Consider the following 25,972-nt stretch of genomic DNA (forward strand, 5'->3'; position numbering starts at 1 on the left):
CATCTCGCTGTGAAACCACCTGCCAGATCCAGCTGGTTGTTAGGAAAGAGTGATTAACCAATACTGTCGCAGCCCCATGTAACACGGGAAAAGCTCAGAGAGAGGGTGACGTGTTTTGTATAATGGTGGAATCTGAAATAATCTCATCAGGGATCCTTTTATTTTTGCTTGTTCATCAGGAAGCCTGTCTCACAAGTACTGAAATCTCTGGAAGTGGTGTGCCCTGGCGGAGTCAGGGGAAGTGTGAGACACTCTATCCGTATCAGTGACACTAGCAAGATCCGCCAGGAAATCATACTGGACGCCTGTTGTCCTTATATTAAGTTTAAAACAGAGGTGAGTTGGGTTTTGGGAACCCGAAGGTTTGTGGCTTCACATCAGGCACTTAGCGACCATTTGGACCGAGTTCTGTTCCTCTTCTGCAGGTGGAATGGCAAGAGGCGCACAAGTTCCTGAAGGTGGAGTTCCCCACAACAGTGCACAGTCCCAATGCTACATACGAAATCCAGTTTGGACACCTGCAGCGGCCAACACACTGGAACACTTCGTGGGATTGGGCACGCTTTGAGGTAGGGATAATGTTGAATTGCGTTGCATAGACACCGGATTTCCTTCGGCAGTCGAGTGGAAGAAAAAGCCCCAAAAGTACTTGGAAGTACAACCCAGTGTTAATGTTGGGGCATCGCTCAGTGTTTTGGGGATTGAGAGTGGTCTGAGATGGCGATCAGTGACCTCGCACATCCTCTTTTTCTATAAATTTAAAGGGCCCAATTTTTTTTTTCCCAATTAAGGGGCAATTTAGATTGGCCAATCCATCTTTGGGTTGTGGGGGTGAGAGCCACACCGACACGGGGAGAATGTGCAAACTCCACATACACCAGTGACCTAGTACATCAACATAATCTAATATTGATCTGTTGAGTGGTGAAATCAGGAAGGACCTCTTCACAAAACAGGTACAGGAAATCTGGAACGTTATTGTATACAAACTGATATTAAACAAGTAAGCACCACTAACAGCACTGTGGTTTATAAAAACTATAAAATCAGTTCTACTTCTTACTTCTCTCGGCAAGCATTCCCTTATCTTACAAAATCTTGACGGTTCATTCACTTTTCTTGGACTAACCAGAAGGTATGCCAGAGCACTCCTGAATTCACTTTAATTCTCCTCAGTGTTCCAGCTATCCTCCAAGGTAAGATTCAATGGGGGAGGGATGGGGTGGTCCCTCCATTAGCTTTTTGGCAATGTGATCTGCTACCTTTTCTTTAATACCGTGATGGCTGGCAGGTTAGCAGTGCCAAGCTGTCGGTGCCAGGTTCGCACTGCCAGGGTGCCTGTCCCCAACCACCTGGTGGCTTCAATGGCCTCTGAGTCCATTAATGGAAACCAGTACTGATTGGCGGCAGCCTCACGCTGCGCTGGTGAGAGCCGGGAGCCTCCAGCCTCAAACAGGGTGAGCATATTTAAATGAGATTGAAGTCTCATTTAAGTATGCAAGTCTGGTTCACGCCCAGCGAGGGCATGACCCAGACCACGTTGGGCGCCGCGGGTCAGGAGCATCGCTACTCTCCAGGAATAGCGGGAGGTGTGCCAGGCGCAACACAGCTGAAAAATCACCCTCATTGATTAAGATTGGAAGTTCTAACCTGCGGAGGAGGAGTTGATTCATTCCAGATGTAATCTTCACTGTTGTATCTAACCAACAGCTCTTGTGAAATGCACATAATGCAGTTGCTCAGTTTGGACAGTCTGCTTTCAGGACTCCGTGTTCACTTGTTGAATATCAGTAATTCCGCCATTCTGTACAATCAGTCCAATTGACAGAGGAGACTGACGGGAAGTTCTTGTGGAAGGTATCGGAGGCGGGTCTGCAGTTTAGAGCTTTTACTGAAATCTAACCTGATAATTCTAAGGCAGCCAGTCCAAACTCCCCAAGCAGAGGCCATGTTGTTGGCTCGGGCACAGGATGGAACTTTGACACATGCCCACGGATTGTCGTGCCTGGCGAGGTAGCTCGAAGACCAGTCGGCCGCCCAAGCTGCGGTTCACGGATGCTTGTTGGGCAGGACTGTGCTGTGGAACTCGAGCAGCCACCACAACAAATGCCTGAAGTGCAACCAGAGGGCTGGAGTGGAGGTGAGGCTTGGGAGATGGCGACAAGGGAGGCAATGTGGAAGGGGGGCTGGGGAGAGGGTGGTGCAAGTGCTCCAATGGCACACCGAGGGGCAAGTGGGTGGATCAAGAATGGAAGGCAGGAGGAAGACGGGGGATATTTTTCCCCTCAAATGTAAATGATGGGATGTGGGTGTACTTTGTATTTTAAGCCATCTACTTGTTTTCATACAGTAAAGTCATCATAGTCCCAGATGACCATAGGCTGCTTTCCCCTCTGGGGGAGGGGGGTGGGGGGAGAGGAGAGAGCTGACTGGTGGTGATTTAACCTGAGGATCACCACAGCTCTGGGGGGTTGGGAGGGGCGGAGAGGGGAGCAGGCACTGTCGAGAAGGCGGGGCGTTCTTGAATAACCTCAGCCGGTACGGGGAATTGAACCCGCGCTGCTGGCCTGACTCTGCATCACCAGCCAGCCGTCCAGCCCACTGAGCTAAACCAACCATTTATCTTTCGCTTATAGTCAGACCGCTGAGCTTTGGTGACATTCCTGGTTAGCGTTCACTGGTTTGCTAGGCTGCTGTGTAGGGAGAGGGCTCCCCTCTGCTTTATTGTTTATGGATGCCATGATGTGGAGATGCCTGAAGAAGGAGCAGTGCTCCGAAAGCTAGTGTTTGAAACAAACCTGGTGGACTTTAGCCTGGTGTTGTAAGACTTCTTACTGTTTCTGGATGAGCATCATGTCTCACCAAGCCTGACCCTTAGTTGCTCCGTCAGGCACACCTGAATCATTTGCTCCATTATTCGCTTCTACCTAATCGTATCGGCGTGTATATCTCCCCAGCAAGGTGGGTTCCAATATTTGGTAGGCCCATAGGGGCTGTCTGGGGAGATGAATGAGATCACGTTCTGACTAAGCTGAAATGTTTCTGCACTCTTGCAAGAGCCACGTTTTGAGAAGACAGAAGCTGTTCTTGCCCTGCGGCACACAGACCCCGTCTCCCAGAGTGGCTAATTGATCTGCTGCTATAATTGCCTTCAGCCAACGCTTTCCCCTGGCGCCTCTTGTTATTTTTCAGGCTATTCTTGTTAATCTAGTGAGCGCTGGCGACGTCTTTTGGGAGAAATCATTGCTCTGACACCGTGAATTAACATGCACTCATTCGAAATGGCAAGCTCACTGAAGCATGCTGGGTTTGCGGCCTGCTAGTTCTCTCACACTGAGGGTCAGCAACTCTTCTGAGTCATTTACTCCAATGAAGAAATCAACCTCCGAGCTTTTGAATTAAAATATGTCGGCCAAAACAACAGCGGCGTACGTTTATAAAATGCCTTTAACATTCTAAAACATCCCAATGAACTTAACTGGGACATTATTAAATGAAATTTGGCGCTAAGCCACTGGGGGAAATATTACGTCAGGTGACCAAAAGCTTGCTCAGAAGAGGCAATATTTTTTTAAGGAGGGTCTCAATGGAAGATGCAGATGTTAGAGAGGGAATTCCCGAGCTTGAGGCCTCAGCAATGAAAGCTGGAGGAATTTGAGAATCCGGGTCAGAAGTTTTAAAACCAAAGCCAGGCCAAGAACTGTGAATGGTGGGTAAATAGATCTTGGTTGAAGTTAGGATACGGACAGCAGAGTTCTGGATAAGCTTAAATCCACAGAGTTGAAGGCATTGGAATAGTTGAATCCAGAGGTAACAAAAACAAGGAATGAAGGTTTCCACAGCAGATGAAAACAAAAGTTACTCAAAATTCTTGGCAAAGATCTAACTTTTGAAAATGGTTCTGAGGGTGAGAGCTTTATGCCTCTGTCTAGAATCCTCATGCTTTATGCTCCACATGAACATTTCCCTCGCCCTACTTTTCTCAGCCTTCCAGCATGGCCTCCTATTCCCTTCTGATACACTTAGCCAGCTCCCCCTTAAATGCACCTATGGGCTAAAAGGGTAAAATTATAACGGTGGGCCGCACAGTCGAGACTTGTATTCCCTTGAGTAAAGAAGGCTAAGTGACGATCTAATGAGGTGTTTTAAGATCGTCCTTCTGGTGGTCAACCAACAGGAAGATGGAGTGAGGCTTTGAAGAGTGTGGTCTGCCTGGACCCTGAACTACAGGCCGGATACGGTAAATCGTCCCAGCCCTTTCTCCTGATTCAGTGAGCTTCAAGTTATTATTTAATGAAGTTGTTTTAGAAATCCCAAGTTAGAGGTGCCTCATATTAGCAGAAGTGAAGCAGAAAATGACTTTGATTTTTACTCCCTAGGTCTGGGGGCACAAGTGGGCCGATCTTTCGGAGCACGGTTTTGGTGTAGCGTTATTCAATGACTGCAAATACGGATACTCAGTGCATCAAAACGTGATGACGCTATCCCTGTAAGTACCCATTAAAAATCAAGAGATTTATTCATGCCAAGGAAATTGCAGTTCTGTGATCTGTAAATACATCTAAATGGGTAAATGCTCCTTGTTAAGTGTGTGGGAATCTGATGCCATGTTCCCGCAGCACAAGGTGATGATGGAGTTTGATTGAAAACTCTGTAACTTGGGCCTGGATTTCATTCCAACTCGCATGAAAGAAGAAGAGGGTTGATCAAGTAGTTTATATTTGACATACAATGAAAAGTGTCTTTAGTTGTATTTATAAAATAACCACACTTCGCTGTCCCATGCAACATAAATCACGGAGCATTATTTAATATCAGTGTGATATATATATATATATAAAATCTCTCTCAACCTTTCCGCACCCTGACGGTATATAGGTCAGACTTTTGTCTGTTTCTCTAGCTAATTATTCCTTGAACGGGTTGCTAGTCTGCCACCAGGGGTAGTGTGAAGGGCATGAGACCACATCATGCACAGTAACACTCACACACAGGCAAACTGAGGGGCAATTTAGCATGGCCATTCCAACGAACCAGCACGACTGTGGGAGGAAACCCACGCAGACATGGGGAGAACGTGCAAACTCCACGCAGACCCCAGGCAGGAATCAAACCTGGGTCCCACATCTGTACGGGATCATGATATCTGCCCCGTATCTTTATGGGGTGTTGGTACCTGTCCCGTACCTGTACGGAGTGATGGTATCTGTCCTGTACGGAATTATGGTATATGTCCCATATCTGTACGGGGTGATGGCATCTGTCCTGTACCTGTACGAAATGATGGTATATGTCCCATATCTGTACTGGCGATGGTATCTGTACAGAGTGATGGTATCTGTCCTGTACGAAATGATGGTTATATGTCCCATATCTGTACGGGGTGATGGTATCTGCCCTTTACCTGTACGAAATGATGGTATATGTCCCATATCTGTGTGGGTGATGGTATCTGCCCTCTATCTGTGCCGCGTGATGGTATCTGTCCCGTATCTGCACAAGGTGATGGTATATGTCCTGCACATGTACAAAATGATGGTATATGTCCCATATCTGTACTGGGTGATGGTATCTGTCCTGTACATGTACAAAATGATGGTATATGTCCCATATCTGTACGGGGTGATGGTATCTGTCCTGTACATGTACGAAATGATGGTATCTGTCCCGATTTCTGTACGGTGTGATGATACCTCCCCTATCTGTACGGGGTGATGGTATCTGTCCCGTATCTGCACGAGGTGATGGTACCGCCCCTATCTGCACGGGGTGATAGTATCTGTACAGAGTGATGGTATCTGTGATAGTATCCACCTGTCTTTTTTAGCAGATGTAGAAAGTATCAGATATTAGTGTCCAGCATCCTGGAAGGTGCACTCAATGCTAGATTTGTGCTTGCTTTTACACTTAAATGTGTTCGGACCCTAACTATTCACGCTAACATCATTATATATTAATAATTTGGACCAGGGAATTAAATGTATTACCTCCAAATTTGCAGATGAAATAAAGTTGGATTGGAAGGTGAGCTGTGGGGAGGATGCAAAAGATGCTTCAGCGTGATTTAGACAGGCTCAGTGAGTGGGCAGATGCAGTATAATGTGGATAAATGTGAGTTTACCCGCTTCAGTAGCAAAAATAGGAAAGTAGATTATTTGAATGGGTGTAAATTGAGAGAGGTGGATACTCAGCGAGACCTTGGTGGCCTCGTGCATCAATCGCTGTAAGTAAGCGTGCTGGTACAGCAGGCAGGTGAGAAGGCAAATGGTGTGTTGGCCTTCATGGCGAGAGGATTTGAGTATCGGAATAGGGATGTGTTGCTGCAATTATACAGGGCGTTGGTGAGGCCACACCTGGAGTATTGTGGGCAGTTTTGGTGTCCTTATCTGAGGAAGGATGTTCTTAAATCGGTTAGGATTATATTCATTGGGGTTTAGAAGAGTAAGTGGGGATCTCATTGAAACTTATAAAATTATTTATTTTTTTTAAAGGAATTTAGGGTACCCAATTCTTTTTCCCAATTAAGGGACAATTAGCATGATCCTGCATATTTTTGGGTTGTGGGGGTGAGACCCACGCAGACACAGGGAAAATGTGCAAACTCCACACAGGCAGTGAGCCAGGGCTGGGATTTAACCAGGGTCCCTGGCGGCGTGAGGTAGCAGTGCTAACCACTGCGCCACCGTGCTGCCCTAGAAAGTTATAAAATTCTAACAGGATTAGACGGGGTAGACTCAGAAAGATTGTTCCCGATGGTGGGAGAGTCCAGAACTAGGGGTCATAGTATGAGGATAAGGACTTTTAGGACTGAGGTGAGGAGAAATTTCTTCACCCAGAGAGTGGTGAATCTGTGGAATTCACTACCACAGAAAGTAGTTGAGGCCAAAATGTGTGATTTGAAAAGGAAATTAGATGTATCTCTTGGGGCTGAAGGGATCAAGGGATATGGGGGGGTGGAGGCAGGTTCAGGGCATTCAACTTGATCAGCCATTTTTAAATTTTAAAACCTTTTTCTGAGTTACCAAGCCAGGGCTCAGAGTGTGGGTCAGGGGCGAACCCCTAATCCAGCTCCTCGCCTGCTCCAAAAAGCTAATTCAAATTGAATCCAATTCATGGTCCCCACAAGAGAGACATACCAGATCTGAGCCAAAAGGCTCAATCTACACTACACTTGATCTTAGCCAAAAGGCCGAGAAGCGAGAGTGCCCAATTTGTTTTTTTCCAATTCCGGGACAATTTAGCGCGGCCAATCCACCTACCTTGCACATTTTTGGGTTGTGGGGGTGAAACCCACGCAGACACGGGGAGAATGTGCAAACTCCACACGGACAGTGACCCAGAGCCAGGATCGAACCCGGGACCTCGAAGGCGTGAGGCAGCAGTGCTAACCACTGCACCACCGTGCTGCCCGATCAGCCATGATCATAATGAATGGCAGGGCAGGCTCGAAGGGCCGAATGGCCTCCTCCTGCTTCTATTTTCTATGTTTGAATGAAAAGCTTCAGCGAAGCCACTGTCATCATGATTTTATTTTTATTTGCAGTTTGCGAGCTCCGAAAGCACCAGATGCCACGGCTGATATGGGTCATCATCATTTTACTTATGCTTTCATGCCCCATGCAGGTAAACGAACCCTACAGTTAATATGTCTGCTGTATTTCCATTCTCACACTAACGGCAAAGCAATGAATTGCACAGGATGCTCGAGAAAGAATTGATGTTCTTGAGAGTTTACGACGGCTCTTAGAAACTTCAAAGTATATTCACAATGATTACTTATTGTAAATGGCAGTGATTGTTCTGAGGTTAATGCTCACACAGCGAGCAATGATACAATAATTGGTCTGTTGGAGTTTGGAGATATTAGTTAAGGGACCAGGATGACTCGCTGCTCTTCACGTTAATGCTGCAAACACAATATGTAGATTGAGCCCAAGTTTAATATCATACCTCACACCAAGCCTCTGTGCTCACTAAATCTACACCGTTCCCGATTAATCAACAACTCAATTTTAAAATTCTCATCCTTATTTTCATATTCCTCCATGGTTTTGCTCCTCCCTATCTCTGTACTCTTCTTCAGTGGTACAACCCACTGAGAAATGTGATTTTAATCACACATTCATCCTTCAGCCATCTTTACACTAAGTTCTGGTTTCCTGTCTCTCTTTCTTCCTATAACATGCTCCTTATAAGCAACCTCTTTGACTAAGCTTTGGTCATCTGCATTAAGATGGCCTTATGCAGCTCGGTAACAAATTAGGACTGTGCCAGAGATAAAGTATTCCTCTTCATCCTCATCGATCTGTCTTTGTAGCCTTTGACACTGTTGACCACATCATCCTCAAATCACCTCTCCACTATTGTCCAGCTGGGTGGATCTACACTCGCCTGGTTCCATTCTTATCCAACTAATCTTAGCCAGAGAATCACTCGCAACAGCTTCACTGGTGTCTGGAGGAATATTTGACTTTCTCTTATTTCTCGATCTACGCTCTGCCCCTCGACGACATCCTGCAAAGGCCCAAAGCCCACCTCTCTCGACTCCTCCACTGTCGCTAAATTGTCCGACATCCAGTACTGGATGAACAGGAATTTTGTCCAATTAAATACTGGGAAGATTGAAGCCATTGTTTTCAGTCCCTACTCCAAACTCCATTCATAGAACATTACAGCGCAGTACAGGCCCTTCGGCCCTCGATGTTGCACCGACCTGTGAAACCACTCTAAAGCCCATCTACACTATTCCCTTATCGTCCATATGTCTATCCAATGACCATTTGAATGCCCTTAGTGTTGGCGAGTCCACTACTGTTGCAGGCAGGGCATTCCACGCCCTTACTACTCTCGGAGTAAAGAACCTACCTCTGACATCTGTCCTATATCTATCTCCCCTCAATTTAAAGCTATGTCCCCTCGTGTTAGCCATCACCATCCGAGGAAAAAGGCTCTCACTGTCCACCCTATCTAATCCTCTGATCATCTTGTATGCCTCAATTAAGTCACCTCTTAACCTTCTCTCTAACGAAAACAGCCTCAAGTCCCTCAGCCTTTCCTCATAAGATCTTCCCTCCATACCAGGCAACATTCTGGTAAATCTCCTCTGCACCCTTTCCAATGCTTCCACATCCTTCCTATAATGTGGCAACCAGAATTGCACGCAATACTCCAAATGCGGCCGCACCAGAGTTTTGTACAGCTGCAACATGACCTCATGGCTCCAAAACTCAATCCCTCTATCAATAAAAGCTAACAAACCGTACGTCTTCTTAACAACCCTCTCAACCTGGGTGGCAACTTTCAGGGATCTATGTACATGGACACCGAGATCTTTCTGCTCATCCACACTGCCAAGAATCTTACCTTTAGCCCAGTACAGGAAGATGTTTTCCTGTTATTCCTTCCAAAATGAATCACCTCACACTTTTCTGCATTAAACTCCATTTGCCACCTCTCAGCCCAGCTCTGCAGCTTATCTATGTCCCTCTGTAACTTGTAACATCCTTCTGCACTGTCCACAACTCCACCGACTTTAGTGTCATCTGCAAATTTACTCACCCATCCTTCTACGCCCTCCTCCAGGTCATTTATAAAAATGACAAACAGCAGTGGCCCCAAAACAGATCCTTGTGGTACACCACTAGTAACTGGACTCCAGTCTGAACATTTCCCATCAACCACCACCCTTGGTCTTCTTCCAGCTAGCCAATTTCTGATCCAAACTGCTAAATCACCCTGAATCCCATGCCTCCGTACTTTCTGCATCCCTATCCCTTTTCCTACCTATGTCGTTGGTACCTATGTGGACCATGACTTGGGGCTGCTCCCCCTCCCCCTTAAGGATCCCAAAAACACGATCCGAGACATCACGCATTCCTCTAGATACTGACTCCAGCCCTCTCCGTGGTAACAGTCTTGCTGTCATATTTGACCCGAGATGAGCTTCCAACTCGGATTACATGTTCATGTAACAAAGACTGATTTCTACTTCCATAACATTGCTCAACTTTTGCCCCTTCTGATCTGCTCGTTACACCGAGATTTAATTATTCCAACAAACTCCTGGTTGGACTCCCACATACAACCCCTCTGCTGCCCGAGTTTTAATTTACACCGAGTCCCGTTCCCCTATCACCCCCAGTGCTCACTGACCTACACTGGCTCCCGTTCCCCTATCACCCCAGTGCTCACTGACCTACACTGGCTCCCAGTCCCCTATCACCCCCAGTGCTCACTGACCTACACTGGCTCCCAGTCCCCTATCACCCCCAGTGCTCACTGACCTACACTGGCTCCCAGTCCCGCTCCCCTATCACCCCCTGTGCTCACTGACCTACACTGGCTCCCAGTCCCGTTCCCCTATCACCCCCAGTGCTCACTGACCTACACTGGCTCCCGTTCCCCTATCACCCCTGTGCTCACTGACCTACACTGGCTCACAGTCCCGTTCCCCTATCACCCCCAGTGCTCACTGACCTACACTGGCTCCCAGTCCCGCTCCCCTATCACCCCCTGTGCTCACTGACCTACACTGGCTCACAGTCCCGTTCCCCTATCACCCCCAGTGCTCGCTGAACTACACTGGCTCCCAGTCCCATTCCCCTATCACCCCCAGTGCTCGCTGACCTACACTGGCTCCCAGTCCCATTCCCCTATCACCCCCAGTGCTCGCTGACCTACACTGGCTCCCGTTCCCCTATCACCCCCAGTGCTCACTGACCTACACTGGCTCCCAGTCCTGCTCCCCTATCACCCCCTGTGCTCACTGACCTACACTGGCTCACAGTCCCGTTCCCCTATCACCCCCAGTGCTCGCTGACCTACACTGGCTCCCAGTCCCATATCACCCCCAGTGCTCGCTGACCTACACTGGCTCCCAGTCCCATTCCCATATCACCCCCAGTGCTCGCTGACCTACACTGGCTCCCATTCCCCTATCACCCCCAGTGCTCACTGACCTACACTGGCTCCCATTCCCCTATCACCCCCAGTGCTCACTGACCTACACTGGCTCCCAGTCCCCTATCACCCCCCAGTGCTCACTGACCTACACTGGCTCCCAGTCCCATTCCCCTATCACCCCCCAGTGCTCACTGACCTACACTGGCTCCCAGTCCCATTCCCCTATCACCCCCCAGTGCTCACTGACCTACACTGGCTCCCAGTCCCCTATTACCCCCAGTGCTCACTGACCTACACTGGCTCCCATTCCCCTATCACCCCCAGTGCTCACTGACCTACACTGGCTCCCAGTTCCCTATCACCCCCAATGCTCACTGACCTACACTGGCTCCCAGTTCCCTATCACCCCCAGTGCTCACTGACCTACACTGGCTCCCAGTCCCGTTCCCCTATCACCCCCCGTGCTCACTGACCTACACTGGCTCCCAGTCCCGTTCCCCTATCACCCCCCCGTGCTCATTGACCTACACTGGCTGCCGGTCCCGTTCCCCTATCTTAGGGGTCCCTGACTTAGCTTTTGGTCATCTAGGTATTTGACAATTGATTTAAATGCACACCAAATGTCATGCAAAGGAACATCTCCATTGACGTTCTCCGTGGTCTGCTGGTCAGTTTTGTACTCCACTTCTGTGGAGCTTGAATGGTTGGTCTGGGAGGATGGCGTTAAGCAAGACCCACCATTTACACCCAAAAATAGCAATTGGATTTTTCTATAACTCGCACCTAGGTGTGAACCAGTACAACCAGAACAGGGGAAGGGGCTTTAGCAGCCCAGGCAAGCAGCATTGTAACACCTAAATCTGTATCCATGCGACCAGTTGGTACGATATAACCAACCTGTATCTGAGCAGACAAGTCACCACAGGTGGACACTCAAATGCTGTGCTGTGTAATGTGTACATCATAGTGCTTGTGCCTGTATCTGTGCAGAGACACAATGAAGTATTATCGGGTGTGTCGCTGTACAAACCACACTCTCTGGAGAGGCATTAACCTGTTCTGGTGTAGGCACGTGGTACGGATGGAAGCCAGACCCAGTGCATACATGGAGGGATAGCACACTGGCTCTGTGGTGGGATATTGGAGCATAGTTTACAAACCTGGAAGACGTTTGTGCCGTTACAGAACCCCTCTACCTGTGACTGTTCACAATCCCCAGCCCCATACACTTCTGACCATGAGTTAATATTCCTGATCTTGCGGGACTGATTTGAGACTTGAACTGGAGCTGGATGCCTGACGTGATTTTGGACTTAATCTGACTGTGTTGGTACCTATTTTTAACTAGTTGTACAGATTTCAACGGTAATCCTTGCCCTGTTCTATTGTCCCATCAGGTTCTTTCCAAGAGGCCAATGTGATTCAGTTTGCGTACAACATAAACTACCCCTTGCACATTGTACCTGCTGAACCCAGTGTCAGTGCTTCCAGTTTCTGGAGTGCGTTTTCCATCCAGTCTCCTGCTGTTATCCTGGAAACTATTAAACAGGTAAATATTGGAAAAGTACAGGCTCATTTTTTGAATTCATTCAACATTTGATAGCAAAACTTGTAGGTGGTGTCACAAGTACAGTAGCCCTAACCGTTTCCATCACTCTTCAAATCAATCATCGCGATCTCTTCCTCTTTCAGCCAGTAAGGTGGTTGTGGTCCCAGCAGGTGTAGATGTTGCTCTGCAGGGGTAACTTACTCTGGAGGGATGGATAGTTGTATGAAAGGTGCTGGGAGGAGAGATGATCTCCAGGTGGAATGCAGTGAAGCAACTGAGGTGCAGTCCCACTGCGGGAGGCAGACATTGTGTGAACTGATCTGTGGATCTTTCTCCCCAATAGGCGGAAGACAGGAAAAATGCCCTGGTCATTAGACTGTACGAGTCACATGGCAGCACTGTGGTCACATGGCTGCACACTTCACTTCCTGTTAAACAAGCAATGTGGTAAGTAGCTGTCACTGTGGGGATGGATATGGTTTGTCAATGCTCTCCATTAACTTGCCTGAAGAGATGTTGATCTTGCTCCTGCCGTGTACAACTGGTGCTTAGAATAATTTGTATTAGGGCAGTGCAGTGGTTAGCACTGCAGTCTCACGGCGCCGAGGTCCCAGGTTCGATCCTGGCTCTGGGTCACTGTCCGTGTGGAGTTTGCACATTCCCCCCCCGTGTTTTGCCCCCACAACCCAAAGATGTGCTGGGTAGGTGGATTGAACACGCTAAATTGCCCCTTAATTGGAAAAAATGAATTGGGTACACTAAATTTATTTTAAAAAAGAATTTGTATTTATACACTTTGCTGTTACCATGTAGGAAACAGCAGTCAGTTGTGGAAGCTTGCGGTGTACAGTTTCGTATGTTGGGCGAGAGGTTAATTTTGGCCAATACACTCTCTTGTTCTTCAAACTGGTGCCATGGGATTGGAGGGAGGGCTGATCTGCAAGACAGCACCTCAGCCAGGGCAGCACTTCCCCCTCAGTGCTGCACTGGTGTGTCAGCCTAAATTTTGTGCTCAGGGTGTTGGGAGTGGGACTTGAATCTGTTTGAGAACACCACTTGCAGAGTCTCCAAACAAGATGAGTGGGCACGCTTGTCGCTAGGTCCTGCATCTGGCCCTGCTAATAACTGGAAAGACTAGAAAACTGAGGCTTAATCACAATAGAAATTTATGTCACTAGTCAGAGAGAACATCTTCTCACAGGAATGACTGTCACCTCATTCTGAGGAGCAGAGGTTATTGGGATGGGGTGGAAGTGGGTCGGTGCAGACCTGATGGGCCAAATGGCCTCCTTCTGCACTATGTATCTAAAACTCTGCATTGACTCCCAACTTGTTGCATTTTTCAGAGCAGTGATTCGGGGTGTCTCATATTAAGAGAACTTGTTTTATTCTGACTATTACAGGATTAGCTAACATCCTTTCATTCCCATTCAGTCTGAGGCCAGCTCAGGTGGTGAAATGACATTTTTGAGAATTTATGATTCCTGTCACAGTTCTTGAATTATTAATGTTCCTCAGACACTGATTATGTTGCTGCTTCCCTTAAGGTTTGCTTTCTATTCTCTCTGCAGGTGTGATCTCCTCGAACAACCTCTGGCAACCAAAACTCTCCCCATCACTGACTTCCAAATCCAGCTTTCCTTCACTCCATTCCAAATCCGTTCCCTGTTGCTCATCTTCTGAGCTCTCGCAGTAGACGGGGGAACTCGTGTATGATCAACACTGATACTTAAACTTAAGCAGACTGTGCAGCAAATGAGGAGCATTAGTTAATGAAATAATCAACCCAAAATACCAGTGTCATTACTCTCTGTATAAAAAGATATAATTTCTTACACATCCTGACTGTTTGTACCCAGAGTGTGATTTACAATCAAGTTACTTGCAGGTTTTGAATGCTACTGCCTCAACTGCAGCAACACCTGGTATTTATCCAACAGTTTACATGTAGTAAGAGGCCTCAAGCTGCATCTGTGGGCAGTCAATTAACACAGACAAATGAGAAAAATGCTTATTCACGGTTGGGGGTTCCGTAACGGAATGCCAGAGCTTATACATAGAGAAATACATACAGTGCAGAAGGAGGCCAGTCTGCACCGACCCACTTAAGCCCTATCCCTGTAACCCCCTCCTAACCTTTTGGTCACTAAGGGCAATTTAGCATGGCCAATCCACCTAACCTGCACGTCTTTGGACTGTGGGAGGAAACCCATGCAGACTCCGCACAGACAGTGACCCTGCGGGGAATTGAACCTGGGACCCTGGTGCTGTGAAGCCACAGTGCTATCTGCTTGGGGTCCGAGACAGCTTAAGGCTGCTGCAGATGGAAGGGCAAAGGCGTGATAACAAAGAGCCTGAGTTCCTAGAGGTTACAGGGATAGATTTAAACACTAAGGTGAGTGGGAGCCAATGCAAGTCAGCAAGCACAGGGATGAGAGCTGATTGGACTTGATCTGAGCTACAATATGGATAGCAGAATTGTGTGTTACGTTTGCAGAAGGTAAACTTTGGCCAAGAGAGTTGCAACACAATTGAGGATGTGGGTCCGAAGCAGAACCAACCCTTGCACTGTTCCATAACTGACTATAACCAACACACCTCAATTATCAGAGCAAATAAAAGGGTAGTCCTTCTCTTTAGGACTTCTCCAGCTCAGAAAAAAAAGTGCACACACCTGCAGCCCTCGCCTTCAGTTTGATGTAACTTACACATGGTAAATGGTACTTACTTTCCAGGCATTTTCTAAGTCAGTAATTTCAAATACTGTTCAGAATTATTAATGGAATTAAAGCTTTTTTTTTTGCATTATTCAATCTTGAATTTTTGCTGTTGTCTTTTTAGACACTTGCCAAATACCTAGCTTCCCTAATTTCAAAGCAGCAGCATCTCACTGTGATTCACATTCCCTATTGCAAGGAGTCAATTTACACTAATCACACGTTCCGAGAACAAGGAAAAAACTGTTCGGTATACGATGCATCAACAAGTACAGAGTCTGTTGACAAGAGCTGGGAGGTGTGAAGATCAATTCACCAAACTAGATAGGAAAGCAGATTTAAAATAAAAGCAAAAAAATCTTTTGTGCCCTGTAGTCGTCTCTTAACACAAGCAATATTATTGAGTTGAAGCAGTTCAGCGCCAGTGTGTTTGAAATAACAAATTATTAAGCTTCCCAATTGACAGGTTGGAAGCGTATTACCAGAGGGATTGAGGGATCTCTGCTCTGTGGCTACATAAAAAGAATTAAATTAACTGTGGAGTACAGTCTTTCCTCATTTACATTTAACTTGTGCATTCAGGGCTGCATCCAGCCAGAGATATGGAAATCAATGCAGAGAAACTAGCTGTACACATCACTTAAACAAACGGAATGTGCTGCTGTGGGATTGTCAAAAATCCGAGATCTGCATTCTCCTCCTGGGTCCCACAACCCAAAAAGATGTGCGGGTAGGTGAATTGGCCACAATAAATTGCCCCGTAATTTTTTTTTTGGGGGGGGGGGGGAAGAATTGGATGTTCTAAATTTATTTTTATTGTTTTTAAAGATCAGAGTTCTGCAGTTTTTTCCCTCTCTAATTGTTTTTCATAAATGTTCGCACACTGGGGATTTACAAACCAGTTATTACTGCCCCTCAGTTGGAGAAGATTACAAACAGCTATATGCAGCCAGTTCCTTACTGATGCACAGCGCAATGCTCTGTACACATTGGATAAGTTGCCGGGGTGGTAATATGCCAGTGATTTCTACTTCAGACACAGCAAAAGAAAAGATGCAGAGTTTTCAAAGTCAGCTCTAAGCTGCTAAAGGCCCCCAAGTTCACAGCAGAGACCCAACCAACTTTGAAAAAGAGAGACAAATTATAATTTAAAATGATAACTTGAAGGGGAGGGTTAAATGGTCTGTCCTCATTAGCTACCAGACACTGGTTTTGTTGTAACTAACATTAGCAGCCGTCCCAACTTTGAATGAAGTCGGTGCATGGAGAAAATGTGTTCCTAGGGAATTTGTTACTGGATAAAGTCATTGAGGCCAACAGAACAACCGGACCAACAGCGGTGGTATTGCTACCTTTTCAAAACAGAAGCAAAATGGTCATTCGTTTGACAAAAAACAAATGAAACAAGAGGAAGGCACATTTTGGAAGTATCTCCAAGGTAACAAAACAGAACAGCCATTTACAACAGGCGACCTAAATGAGCCACTTATTTGGGAAAATTGAAAACACAGGAAACAGTGTAAAACATTTAGTGCAGAGGGAAGCATGATGACAGTGGTTAGCACTGCTGCCTCACGGCGTCGAGTCCCTGGGTTCAATCCGGGCCCCGGGTCACTGTCCGTGTGGAGTTTGCACATTCTCCCCATGTCTGCGTGGGTTTCACCCCCACAGCCCAAAGATGTGCAGGGTAGATGAATTGGCCACGCTAAATTGCCCCTTGGAAAAACAAATAATTGGGTACTCTGATGTTTATGAAAAACAGCATTTAGTGCCCAAAGGACCCCTATTGTGGGGGGGGGGGGGTGAAGAACACCCCCAAAAAGCACAAAGTGAACACTCGGGTAAAGTCAACGAGAAATACAACTGCCTGGCAGGGAATGACAGGAGGTCACCGATTATCCATGAAATGAGGCGGTATTTGTTAACGGGGACATACAGAGAACAAGCCGCAGCGCGAGATCATTTAAAATTCAGCCAGGGATTAAACGCAATACTGGGAGAGAATTTACAGCACATTAGCTCGTTCACCATGATTTAAGCTTCAGTGGCTAGAGACAAAGTTCTTCTAATAAATTGGAGGGTGTAGGTTGACCAAATGCTGAGACCACAAACAATTGTTACCCTGACAGCCTGCTGTTGTAAATCTGTTCAGTGGGTAAAAGGATTGGATATGTACAAGAACTTGTTGTGCCCAGACATTAAGACAGGAAGGAGGTTGCAGATTTTCATGGTCGCTGGTTAAATGTTGAATGGCCAACCGATGGGATCAGAAGATGGTTAGTGCGCCGGGATGTTACAGACTATTCCGGGTGAGGTACAGCAAATGGTTACGCCGCTGTAAAGATGCTGTGCGTGCACAAGATTAGAAAGTCATAATGTGGCGGCAAATAGGATATTACTCAACAGTAATGTCCCGAACTGCCCTGGATGCAACACACATTACCCGTGACTAGTATCTTTATCAAATAGGGCAAGTTACCCCATCTCCTCCCACCCTGCAGATAAGTAACAGAGCCTCGAGGATGTGTTAAAGACCCAGGTCTCTGGCTGACGTTTCTAGGGATTGGCTTTGTGGGAATTACAAATTGCTTCACCCAAAACATTAGCCAGCAACCGGGCCGGGGGGGGGGGGGGGGGGGGGAAAGAGGAAGTTACTTTTAGTCGAGAAGTGACCAGGGAAAGTGGTGGAAATGCACACGTTTTCATTTATTTAGAAGAATGATGTTACATCAGACATTACATTACTGCAACTGACAAACTCCTTCAGGCTGCTCACAGATTAGAATGAGAAATGGCAGTGATTAGAAAACGAACAGACACTTGGGATGAAACGGACACCGCCCAAAGTTACAAGCACCGACCACTTAAAGATACCACCACCAGATGAGTATTCGGGTTTATGCAAGATTCCGTACACACCTTCCCAATGCTGCTGTACACCCCCTCCCCAACCCGTAGGGATCTGCAGAGGTTACCAAATAACCCCAAAACAAAGTAATGATTCCGCATTTTAATTTTCGCTGAACATCTGATTTGCCCACAAACCCATCAGTTGGCTCGATTCCCTTAACCCCAAAGTACTGATGAGTTCCAGACGTTCTGTTTAAGTGAAACACTTGGGGAAATGCTCACTTGGAGAGCTGGTGCTGACACGATGGGCTGAATGGCCATCTTCTGCACCATTACAATTCTGTCATATTGGAAATAAAAATGATTAAAGTGTGGAAGTAAGGGTGTAAACCTGACGTATTAAAGCTGGCCCTTTAAGCTCTTGGCACCTTCCCGCTGCTGGTCACCCAGTCCGATGGGGATCACCTTGCACCGCGTGGCTGAAGCAACACAAAAGTAATCCCAGTCTAACCCTCAAGGTTCCATCCAATGACCCACTGTGGCTGGTCTCACATCGGCAGTTCTCTGGAGCAGACACGTCTGACCAAGTTGGGCCATCGTCAAGGCTGCCTTTCAGCAAGCAGCTCGATTTCAAACTCCTCGCCAAGCATCCTGGAGCCAACGAGGCCTCAGAAACGATTAGTCTTTCCCCCACCATGGTCAGGAGTTGGTGACGCGCTTGTTTTCGGAACGGACACCGTCCGTTTACTTGGTTTCCTCCTGGTTTTCAACTCAAAATAAGAATAATTTTCCTTTGCAAAGTCTGAAGGGGGAAATCCAGCCTTCCCGGCCTAGCTCCTACACTTTGCCTCGCTCCTAGAAGCAGAGAAGAGTCAAGGTGCAGAAAGAAACCATCGTGTCGGCGCCGAGATCACATCGAATAATACGGCTCACAGGTGAGATCTTATTGAACCCAAATCCTCCATTTCTGAGAGGACAACGGAAGTAAATTGACTCAATGACAATGACAGCCGTTTTACACAAACCAGTCGCCACCTTTAATTATGTATCTATAAATAATTACATTGCAGCTTTAACACTGATGCTTTCAAGAAATTACATGGTAATTTTGAGAAGACTAGGATTTTTTTTTATACAAAAACAATTGCTTCCCCTCCACAGTCAGCCTCTGGTAAGTAGTGTGTCCTCCTCCTGCCTGGATACAGGCCCATATTGAACATAATACAAATACACAGTCTCCCGGTTATCTGCAAAAGGACTTTTGGATCCTAGTGCAACAAATCCGTCATCAGACCTCATTACGAGGGCCATGCTCAGAAAGTTGACTTTCAAACTGATCCATCCGTCCCCAAATGTTGCAAGGCTGACCCCTGTGCAAAAGAGATATGCCCATTTAAAGCTTTGAGACGTCACACCATCAGTTTACTCCCCTTCACTTACACTGGCCACTTTAGTATTCTGCACTCCTCACCCCAGCTGGTGAATCGGGAGGAAGCCTCGGTAGAAAAAAAGGTCGCCTGGGAACTGGTTAAAAACTATCCCAAAAGGCGTTCGCACCCTATGATTCAATTAAATCCCCTGCTTCCTAAAGTACAAGATGAACTTTGCACAGAGCAACATCACTGCCAGCAAGGAACACAAACCCCACAACGTCCAACGCTGACGACTGGTGACTAACCTATAACAGAGTATAGCTGTGTTATTAAGCAGGATGCTGAGGTTGCATAACTGCTTATTTCAGAAACAGTGCACAACATAAAGGGCACTGGAAGTAGTTTCCTAAGTAGTGTATATGGACCATTTTACAGTCCAAGCAACTGGCCTGAACCAGTCCCCAAAGAACAGGAAAAAAGTATCATGAACTCAAAAAGGGTTAATTACAAATCTGGCCACCTATTGAACACTGAAGGTTTCTCCATCTTTCCTCCCCCCCCCCCACCCCTCAATGCCTCGTCAATTCATTTCACTGTCACAGCACGTGTCAAAAGTAGATATTTCCTATACAGCTTTGGAGAGATCAGTAGCAATGAGTTACTGGATGGTCTAATACTTACCCCCAGCTTAAAAAACCCGAAAATGGAAGAGCCCCAGATACTTCTAAATGGTGTTGTCTTAACAGAGCACGATGGTTCTTCATACAAAACGTCTCTTCTGGTTTTCAATACAAAACAAAACTAAGGGGGGGGGGTTTCTCCGTAGGATCTTAAGGAAAGGGCTCCCCCTGCTCCCAGACTTTTCCTCCAATATCCTTATTGTATATCACTGAATTGCAATACTGTACATGCAGAATGCTGGCCATCACTCAGTGGTGGGCTCTTTATTACCCTGCTGTCAGATTTGAACAAAGGGAGGCCATACACTTGGAAACTCGATTTTCAGGTGTTGATTAGTTGTCAAAATGATCGGATTCTGGGATCCAGTGCCAAAAACGTGCTCTGTGCAATATCCAGTCTGTTTGGAGACTGAAGCTCCCCAAATAGCGAGCAGGGATCCGGACTCTTTAATACTCTGCAATTAGCTACTAGTGTACACGGTCTAGTCATTAGGTTGGAAACGAAGAGCTCGGCCTAGATACAGTCCCCGCCCCTTCACCCACCGGCCCCAATTCAGGACTGGTAAGCTCTAGCCTCCTGCATTTTATTAGCCACATGCTATGGCCACTTCTCTTCTGATTAGGAAGATTCTGTCCCAGCGTCCGGCACTGTCCAATAAACATGTTACTCCTTGATCACTCACAGAGGCGGCTACGAGTGGAAACATTACAACAGTGAAAGATGTGATGAAATGAGGAATGGACTACTTGAAGACTGTTTTGATGTCACAGCTACATTGAGGAAAGGTGCGGGCTGTTCCATGCCTCCTTCATCCCCAATGCCAAAGGTCCAATTGCTTCAATTTTCATGCTAAGGTGCTGAGATGCTACAGAGAATAAGGTCTCCCCTCAGGACAGGGAGCCTCGAGGGCCCCTTGCTGCGGCCGCATGAAAAATATTCTGGAAAAAAAAAAGTTTGGAAAGAAAGAGGAGAATCCATATTAATGGGGTGAACGTGAATGAGAAACTCTTGATGCCCAGAGTCCGCCGAGTGATTCTCAAAGGAATCAGACGGGGTTTCCGATGGTAAAACCGACACAACTGGCACAGCACAATTCAAAACAAACACGTCGAGATCACGCAACCAACGTTCAAACCAGTAACTCAGCAACTCCTCCCCACACTCACCATTGAAGGTGCCAACTCATCCAGAGAGGCAGTTTGACGGGACAATGTGCAGCAAGGTGCCTTACCAATTGGGGAAGTTCTATTTGGCAGCCCGAATGGTGAAGTCATTTCACTGGAGGACGTTGCAAACAAAACTGGTAACATTTCTCAACCAACCCAAAACCTGAGCACCTCATAGAACAGAATCATAGAATTTACAGTGCAGAAGGAGGCCATTTGGCCCATCGAGTCTGCACCGGCTCTTGGAAAGAGCAACTTACATAAGCCCATGCCTCCACCCTATCCCAGCAACCCCAGCTAACGTTTTTTTTGGGACACGAAGAGCAATTTAGCATGGCCAATCCACCTAACCTACGTATTTTTGGACTGTGGGAGGAAACCGGAGCACCCGGAGGAAACCCACGCAGACACGGGGAGAACGTGCAGACTCTGCACAGACAGTGACACAAGCTGGGAATCGAACCCGGGACCCTGGAGCTGTGAAGCAACTGTGCTAACCACTGTGCCGCCGTGCCGCCCCATGTACCGAAGGGAGGTTGAATTTGGATTCGGTGAGACGTTCGAGTTTGAACTGAACTCCTGGGTTGTATTGATTTCAAAGCCTCAGAGGGACTAAACTCAGACTCGAAACCCAATCTCCTAAACGCAAGCAAGCCAGATCTGGATCTCTGCCAGATTGGGTGTGGTGAGGAAGGGATTTTCTGGGAAGGAAGACAGTAACCTTCCTCCAGATGCTCAGATGGAATTAACAAACGTTAAACATGGCCATCATTGCGGTTTGTCGCCCAGTCCAGTCAGATTATACGAATCACAAGTGGACAGGGTGGTGAAGAAGGCATTCGGCATGCTTGGTTTCATTGGTCAGAACATTGAATACAGGAGTTGGGACATCTTGTTGAAGTTGTACAAGACATTGGTACGGCCACACTTGGAATACTGTGTTCAGTTCTGGTCACCCTATTATAGGAAGGATATTATTAAACTAGAAATAATGCAGAAAAGATTTACTAGGATGTTGCCAGGACTTAATGGTTTGAGTTATAAGGAGAGGCTGGAACTTTTTTCCCTGGAGCGCAGGAGGCTTAGGGATGATCTTATAGGTCTATAAAATAACAAGGGGCATAGATAAGGTAGATAGTCAACATTTTCCCAAAGGTAGAGGAGTCTAAAACTAGAGGGCAGAGGTTTAAGGTGAGAGGGGAGAGATACAAAAGGGTCCACAGGAGCAATTCTTTTCACACAAGAGGGTGGCAAGTGTCTGGAACGGGCTGCCACAGGCAGTAGTAGAGGTGGGTACAATTTTATCTTTTAAAAAGCATTTAGACAGTTATATGGGTAAGATGTGTATAGAGGGATATCAGCCAAATGCGGGGAAGTGGGACTGGCTTAGTGATAGAAACTTTTTTTTCTTCTTTTACAAAATAAATTTAGAGTACCCAATTCATTTTTTCCAATTAAGGGGCCAATCCACCTACCCTGCACATCTTTGTGGGGGTGAAACCCACGCAGACAGAGGGAGAATGTGCTAACTCCACACGGACAGTGACCCAGAGCCGGGATCGAACCTGGGACCTCGGCGCAGTGAGGCAGCAGTGCTAACCCACTGCGCCACCGTGCTGTCCTTCTTAGTGATAGAAAGTGGGCGGCATGGACACGTTGGGCCGAAAGGCCTGTTTCCACGCTGTAATCATCTATGACTCTATGCTGAGAACCATTGGAGTGGTTACCCCGTTCAGGTGACCTATCCATACACAGGGCGATCAAACTGAAATTCCTCACTGTGTAGCTAAAATAAAAACCCTCTCAAAATATCATCACTGAAACACTATGATGTTACCTGTGTATTGAATGGTGGAGTAGGCTCGAGGGGCCAGATGGCCTACTCCTGCTCCTAGTTCTTATATCTTACCTTTTCATTTTGAAGATTTACAATCAGAGAAATTACAAGACAATGGTGATTTTTTAACAAAAAAAACAAACAAACAGCCCAATTCCCCTGAAGAGTCTTGTCCACATCGACAAACATCTATCTAGCTGTGGTCAGGTACATTATGATCAACGTATACGATCAGGTCACCTTAACTGCATCATCACATCTTATATGCAGGAGTCAGGGAATTAACAGATTAAGGGATCAAGCTGAGAGCTGACACCCACAAAGCTCCAAGACAAAGGACTTGTCCTTTGTCCTTTAAGACAAAGGCTTAATTTTGCAAGGTTGTGGCTTCAACATAAAAATAGAGCCCAGTGCACAAGACAGGCAAATAAGACCATAAGACATAGGAGCGGAAGGCCATTCGGCCCATCGAGTCCACTCCGCCATTCAATCATGGCTGATTTCAACTCCATTTACCCGCTCTCTCCATAGCCCTTAATTCCTCGAGAAATCAAGAATTTATCAACTTCTGTCTTAAAGACACTCAATGTCCCGGCCTCCACCGCCCTCTGTGGCAATGAATTCCACAGACCCACCACTCTCTGGCTGAAGAAATTTCTCCTCATCTCTGTTCTAAAGTGACTCCCTTTTATTCTAAGGCTGTGCCCCCGGGTCCTAGTCTCCCCTGTTAATGGAAACAACTTCCCTACATCCACCCTATCTAAGCCATTCATTATCTTGTAAGTTTCTATTAGATCTCCCCTCAACCTCCTAAACTCCAATGAATATAATCCCAGGATCCTCAGACATTCATCGTATGTTAGGCCTACCATTCCTGGGATCATCCGTGTGAATCTCCACTGGACCCGCTCCAGTGCCAGTATGTCCTTCCTGAGGTGTGGGGCCCAAAATTGCTCACAGTATTCTAAATGGGGCCTAACTAATGCTTTATAAAGCTTCAGAAGTACATCCCTGCTTTTATATTCCAAGCCTCTTGAGATGAATGACAACATTGCATTTGCTTTCTTAATTACGGACTCAACCTGCAAGTTTACCTTTAGAGAATCCTGGACTAGGACTCCCAAGTCCCTTTGCACTTCAGCATTATGAATTTTGTCACCGTTGAGAAAATAGTCCATGCCTTTATTCTTTTTTCCAAAGTGCAAGACCTCGCACTTGCCCACGTTGAATTTCATCAGCCATTTCTTGGACCACTCTCCTAAACTGTCTAAATCTTTCTGCAGCCTCCCCACCTCCTCCATACTACCTGCCCCTCCACCCATCTTTGTATCATCGGCAAACTTAGCCAGAATGCCCCCAGTCCCGTCATCTAGATCGTTAATATATAAAGAGAACAGCTGTGGCCCCAACACTGAACCCTGCGGGACACCACTCGTCACCGGTTGCCATTCCGAAAAAGAACCTTTTATCCCAACTCTCTGCCTTCTGCCTGACAGCCAATCGTCAATCCATGTTAGTACCTTGCCTCGAATACCATGGGCCCTTATTTTACTCAGCAGTCTCCCGTGAGGCACCTTATCAAAGGCCTTTTGGAAGTCAAGATAGATAACATCCATTGGCTCTCCTTGGTCTAACCTATTTGTTATCTCTTCAAAGAACTCGAACAGGTTTGTCAGGCACGACCTCCCCTTACTAAATCCATGCTGACTTGTCCTAATCTGACCCTGCACTTCCAAGAATTTAGAAATCTCATCCTTAACAATGGATTCTAGAATCTTGCCAACAACCAAAGTTAGGCTAATTGGCCTATAATTTTCCATCTTTTTCCTTGTTCCCTTCTTGAACATGGGGTTACAACAGTGATTTTCCAATCCTCTGGGACTTTCCCGGACTCCAGTGACTTTTGAAAGATCATAACTAACGCCTCCACTATTTCTTCAGCTATCTCCTTTAGAACTCTAGGATGTAGTCCATCTGGGCCCGGAGATTTATCAATTTTTAGACCTCTTAGTTTCTCTAGCACTTTCTCCTTTGTGATGGCTACCATATTCAACTCTGCCCCCTGACTCTCCGGAATTGGTGGGATATTACTCATGTCTTCTACTGTGAAGACTGACGCAAAGTACTTATTTAGTTCCTCAGCTATTTCCTTGTCTCCCATCACAAAATTACCAGCGTCATTTTGGAGCGGCCCAATGTCAACTTTTGCCTCCCGTTTGTTTTTAATGTATTTAAAGAAACTTTTACTATCATTCCTAATGTTACTGGCTAGCCTACCTTCATATTTGATCCTCTCTTTCCTTATTTCTCTCTTTGTTATCCTCTGTTTGTTTTTGTAGACTTCCCAATCTTCTGACTTCCCACTACTCTTTGCCACATTATAGGCTTTCTCTTTTGCTTTGATGCATTCCCTAACTTCCTTTGTCAGCCATGGCTGCCTAATCCCCCCTCTGATAACCTTTCTTTTCTTTGGGATGAACCTCTGCACTGTGTCCTCAATTACTCCCAGAAACTCCTGCCATTGCTGTTCTACTGTCTTTCCCACTAGGCTCTGCTCCCAGTCGATTTTCGTCAGTTCCTCCCTCATGCCCCTGTAGTTACCTTTATTTAACTGTAACACCTTTACATCTGATTCTACCTTCTTTCTTTCAAATTGGAGATTGAATTCTACCATATTATGATCACTGCCTCCTAAGTGCTCCCTAACTTTAAGATCTTTAATCAAGTCTGGCTCATTACATAACACTAAGTCCAGAATGGCCTGTTCCCTCGTGGGCTCCATCACAAGCTGTTCCAAAAAGCCCTCCTGTAAACATTCAATGAATTTTAGTTTATGCTGTCAGTGTGGGGGCTTGGAGGGGGTCACGGATACAAGAATAAAATAGGGGCTGGTTTAG

The 25,972-nt window shown here is 46.4% G+C and overlaps 2 protein-coding genes and 1 non-coding gene across 4 annotated transcripts in view; 1 reads left to right on the top strand and 2 right to left on the bottom strand.

Annotated features, from left to right (window-relative positions):
- The window catches only part of man2c1 (mannosidase, alpha, class 2C, member 1), a 134,473-nt gene extending 119,214 nt beyond the window's left edge, over positions 1-15,259 (top strand). Inside the window, exons 20-26 of the mRNA XM_072493048.1 lie at positions 180-336; positions 426-569; positions 4,380-4,489; positions 7,544-7,623; positions 12,300-12,451; positions 12,795-12,898; positions 14,023-15,259. Coding sequence (XP_072349149.1) covers positions 180-336; positions 426-569; positions 4,380-4,489; positions 7,544-7,623; positions 12,300-12,451; positions 12,795-12,898; positions 14,023-14,134 — 859 coding nt within the window. The 3' untranslated portion in view covers positions 14,135-15,259. The remainder of the gene's footprint in view (positions 1-179; positions 337-425; positions 570-4,379; positions 4,490-7,543; positions 7,624-12,299; positions 12,452-12,794; positions 12,899-14,022) is intronic.
- LOC140404500 (U2 spliceosomal RNA) lies at positions 7,006-7,201 on the bottom strand. The gene has a single exon (XR_011938513.1). It is a non-coding gene; the product is annotated as a U2 spliceosomal RNA (small nuclear RNA).
- A 3,772-nt stretch (positions 15,260-19,031) lies between the features above and the next one.
- Positions 19,032-25,972, bottom strand: part of LOC140404468 (sorting nexin-27-like) — a 195,179-nt gene continuing 188,238 nt past the window's right edge. For both annotated transcript variants that reach the window (XM_072493049.1, XM_072493050.1), the window contains exon 13: positions 19,032-21,010. In XM_072493049.1, coding sequence (XP_072349150.1) covers positions 20,960-21,010 — 51 coding nt within the window. In that variant the 3' untranslated portion in view covers positions 19,032-20,959. The remainder of the gene's footprint in view (positions 21,011-25,972) is intronic.

This window comes from Scyliorhinus torazame, chromosome 30 (genome assembly GCF_047496885.1).
Source record: "Scyliorhinus torazame isolate Kashiwa2021f chromosome 30, sScyTor2.1, whole genome shotgun sequence".
NCBI lineage: Eukaryota > Metazoa > Chordata > Chondrichthyes > Carcharhiniformes > Scyliorhinidae > Scyliorhinus > Scyliorhinus torazame.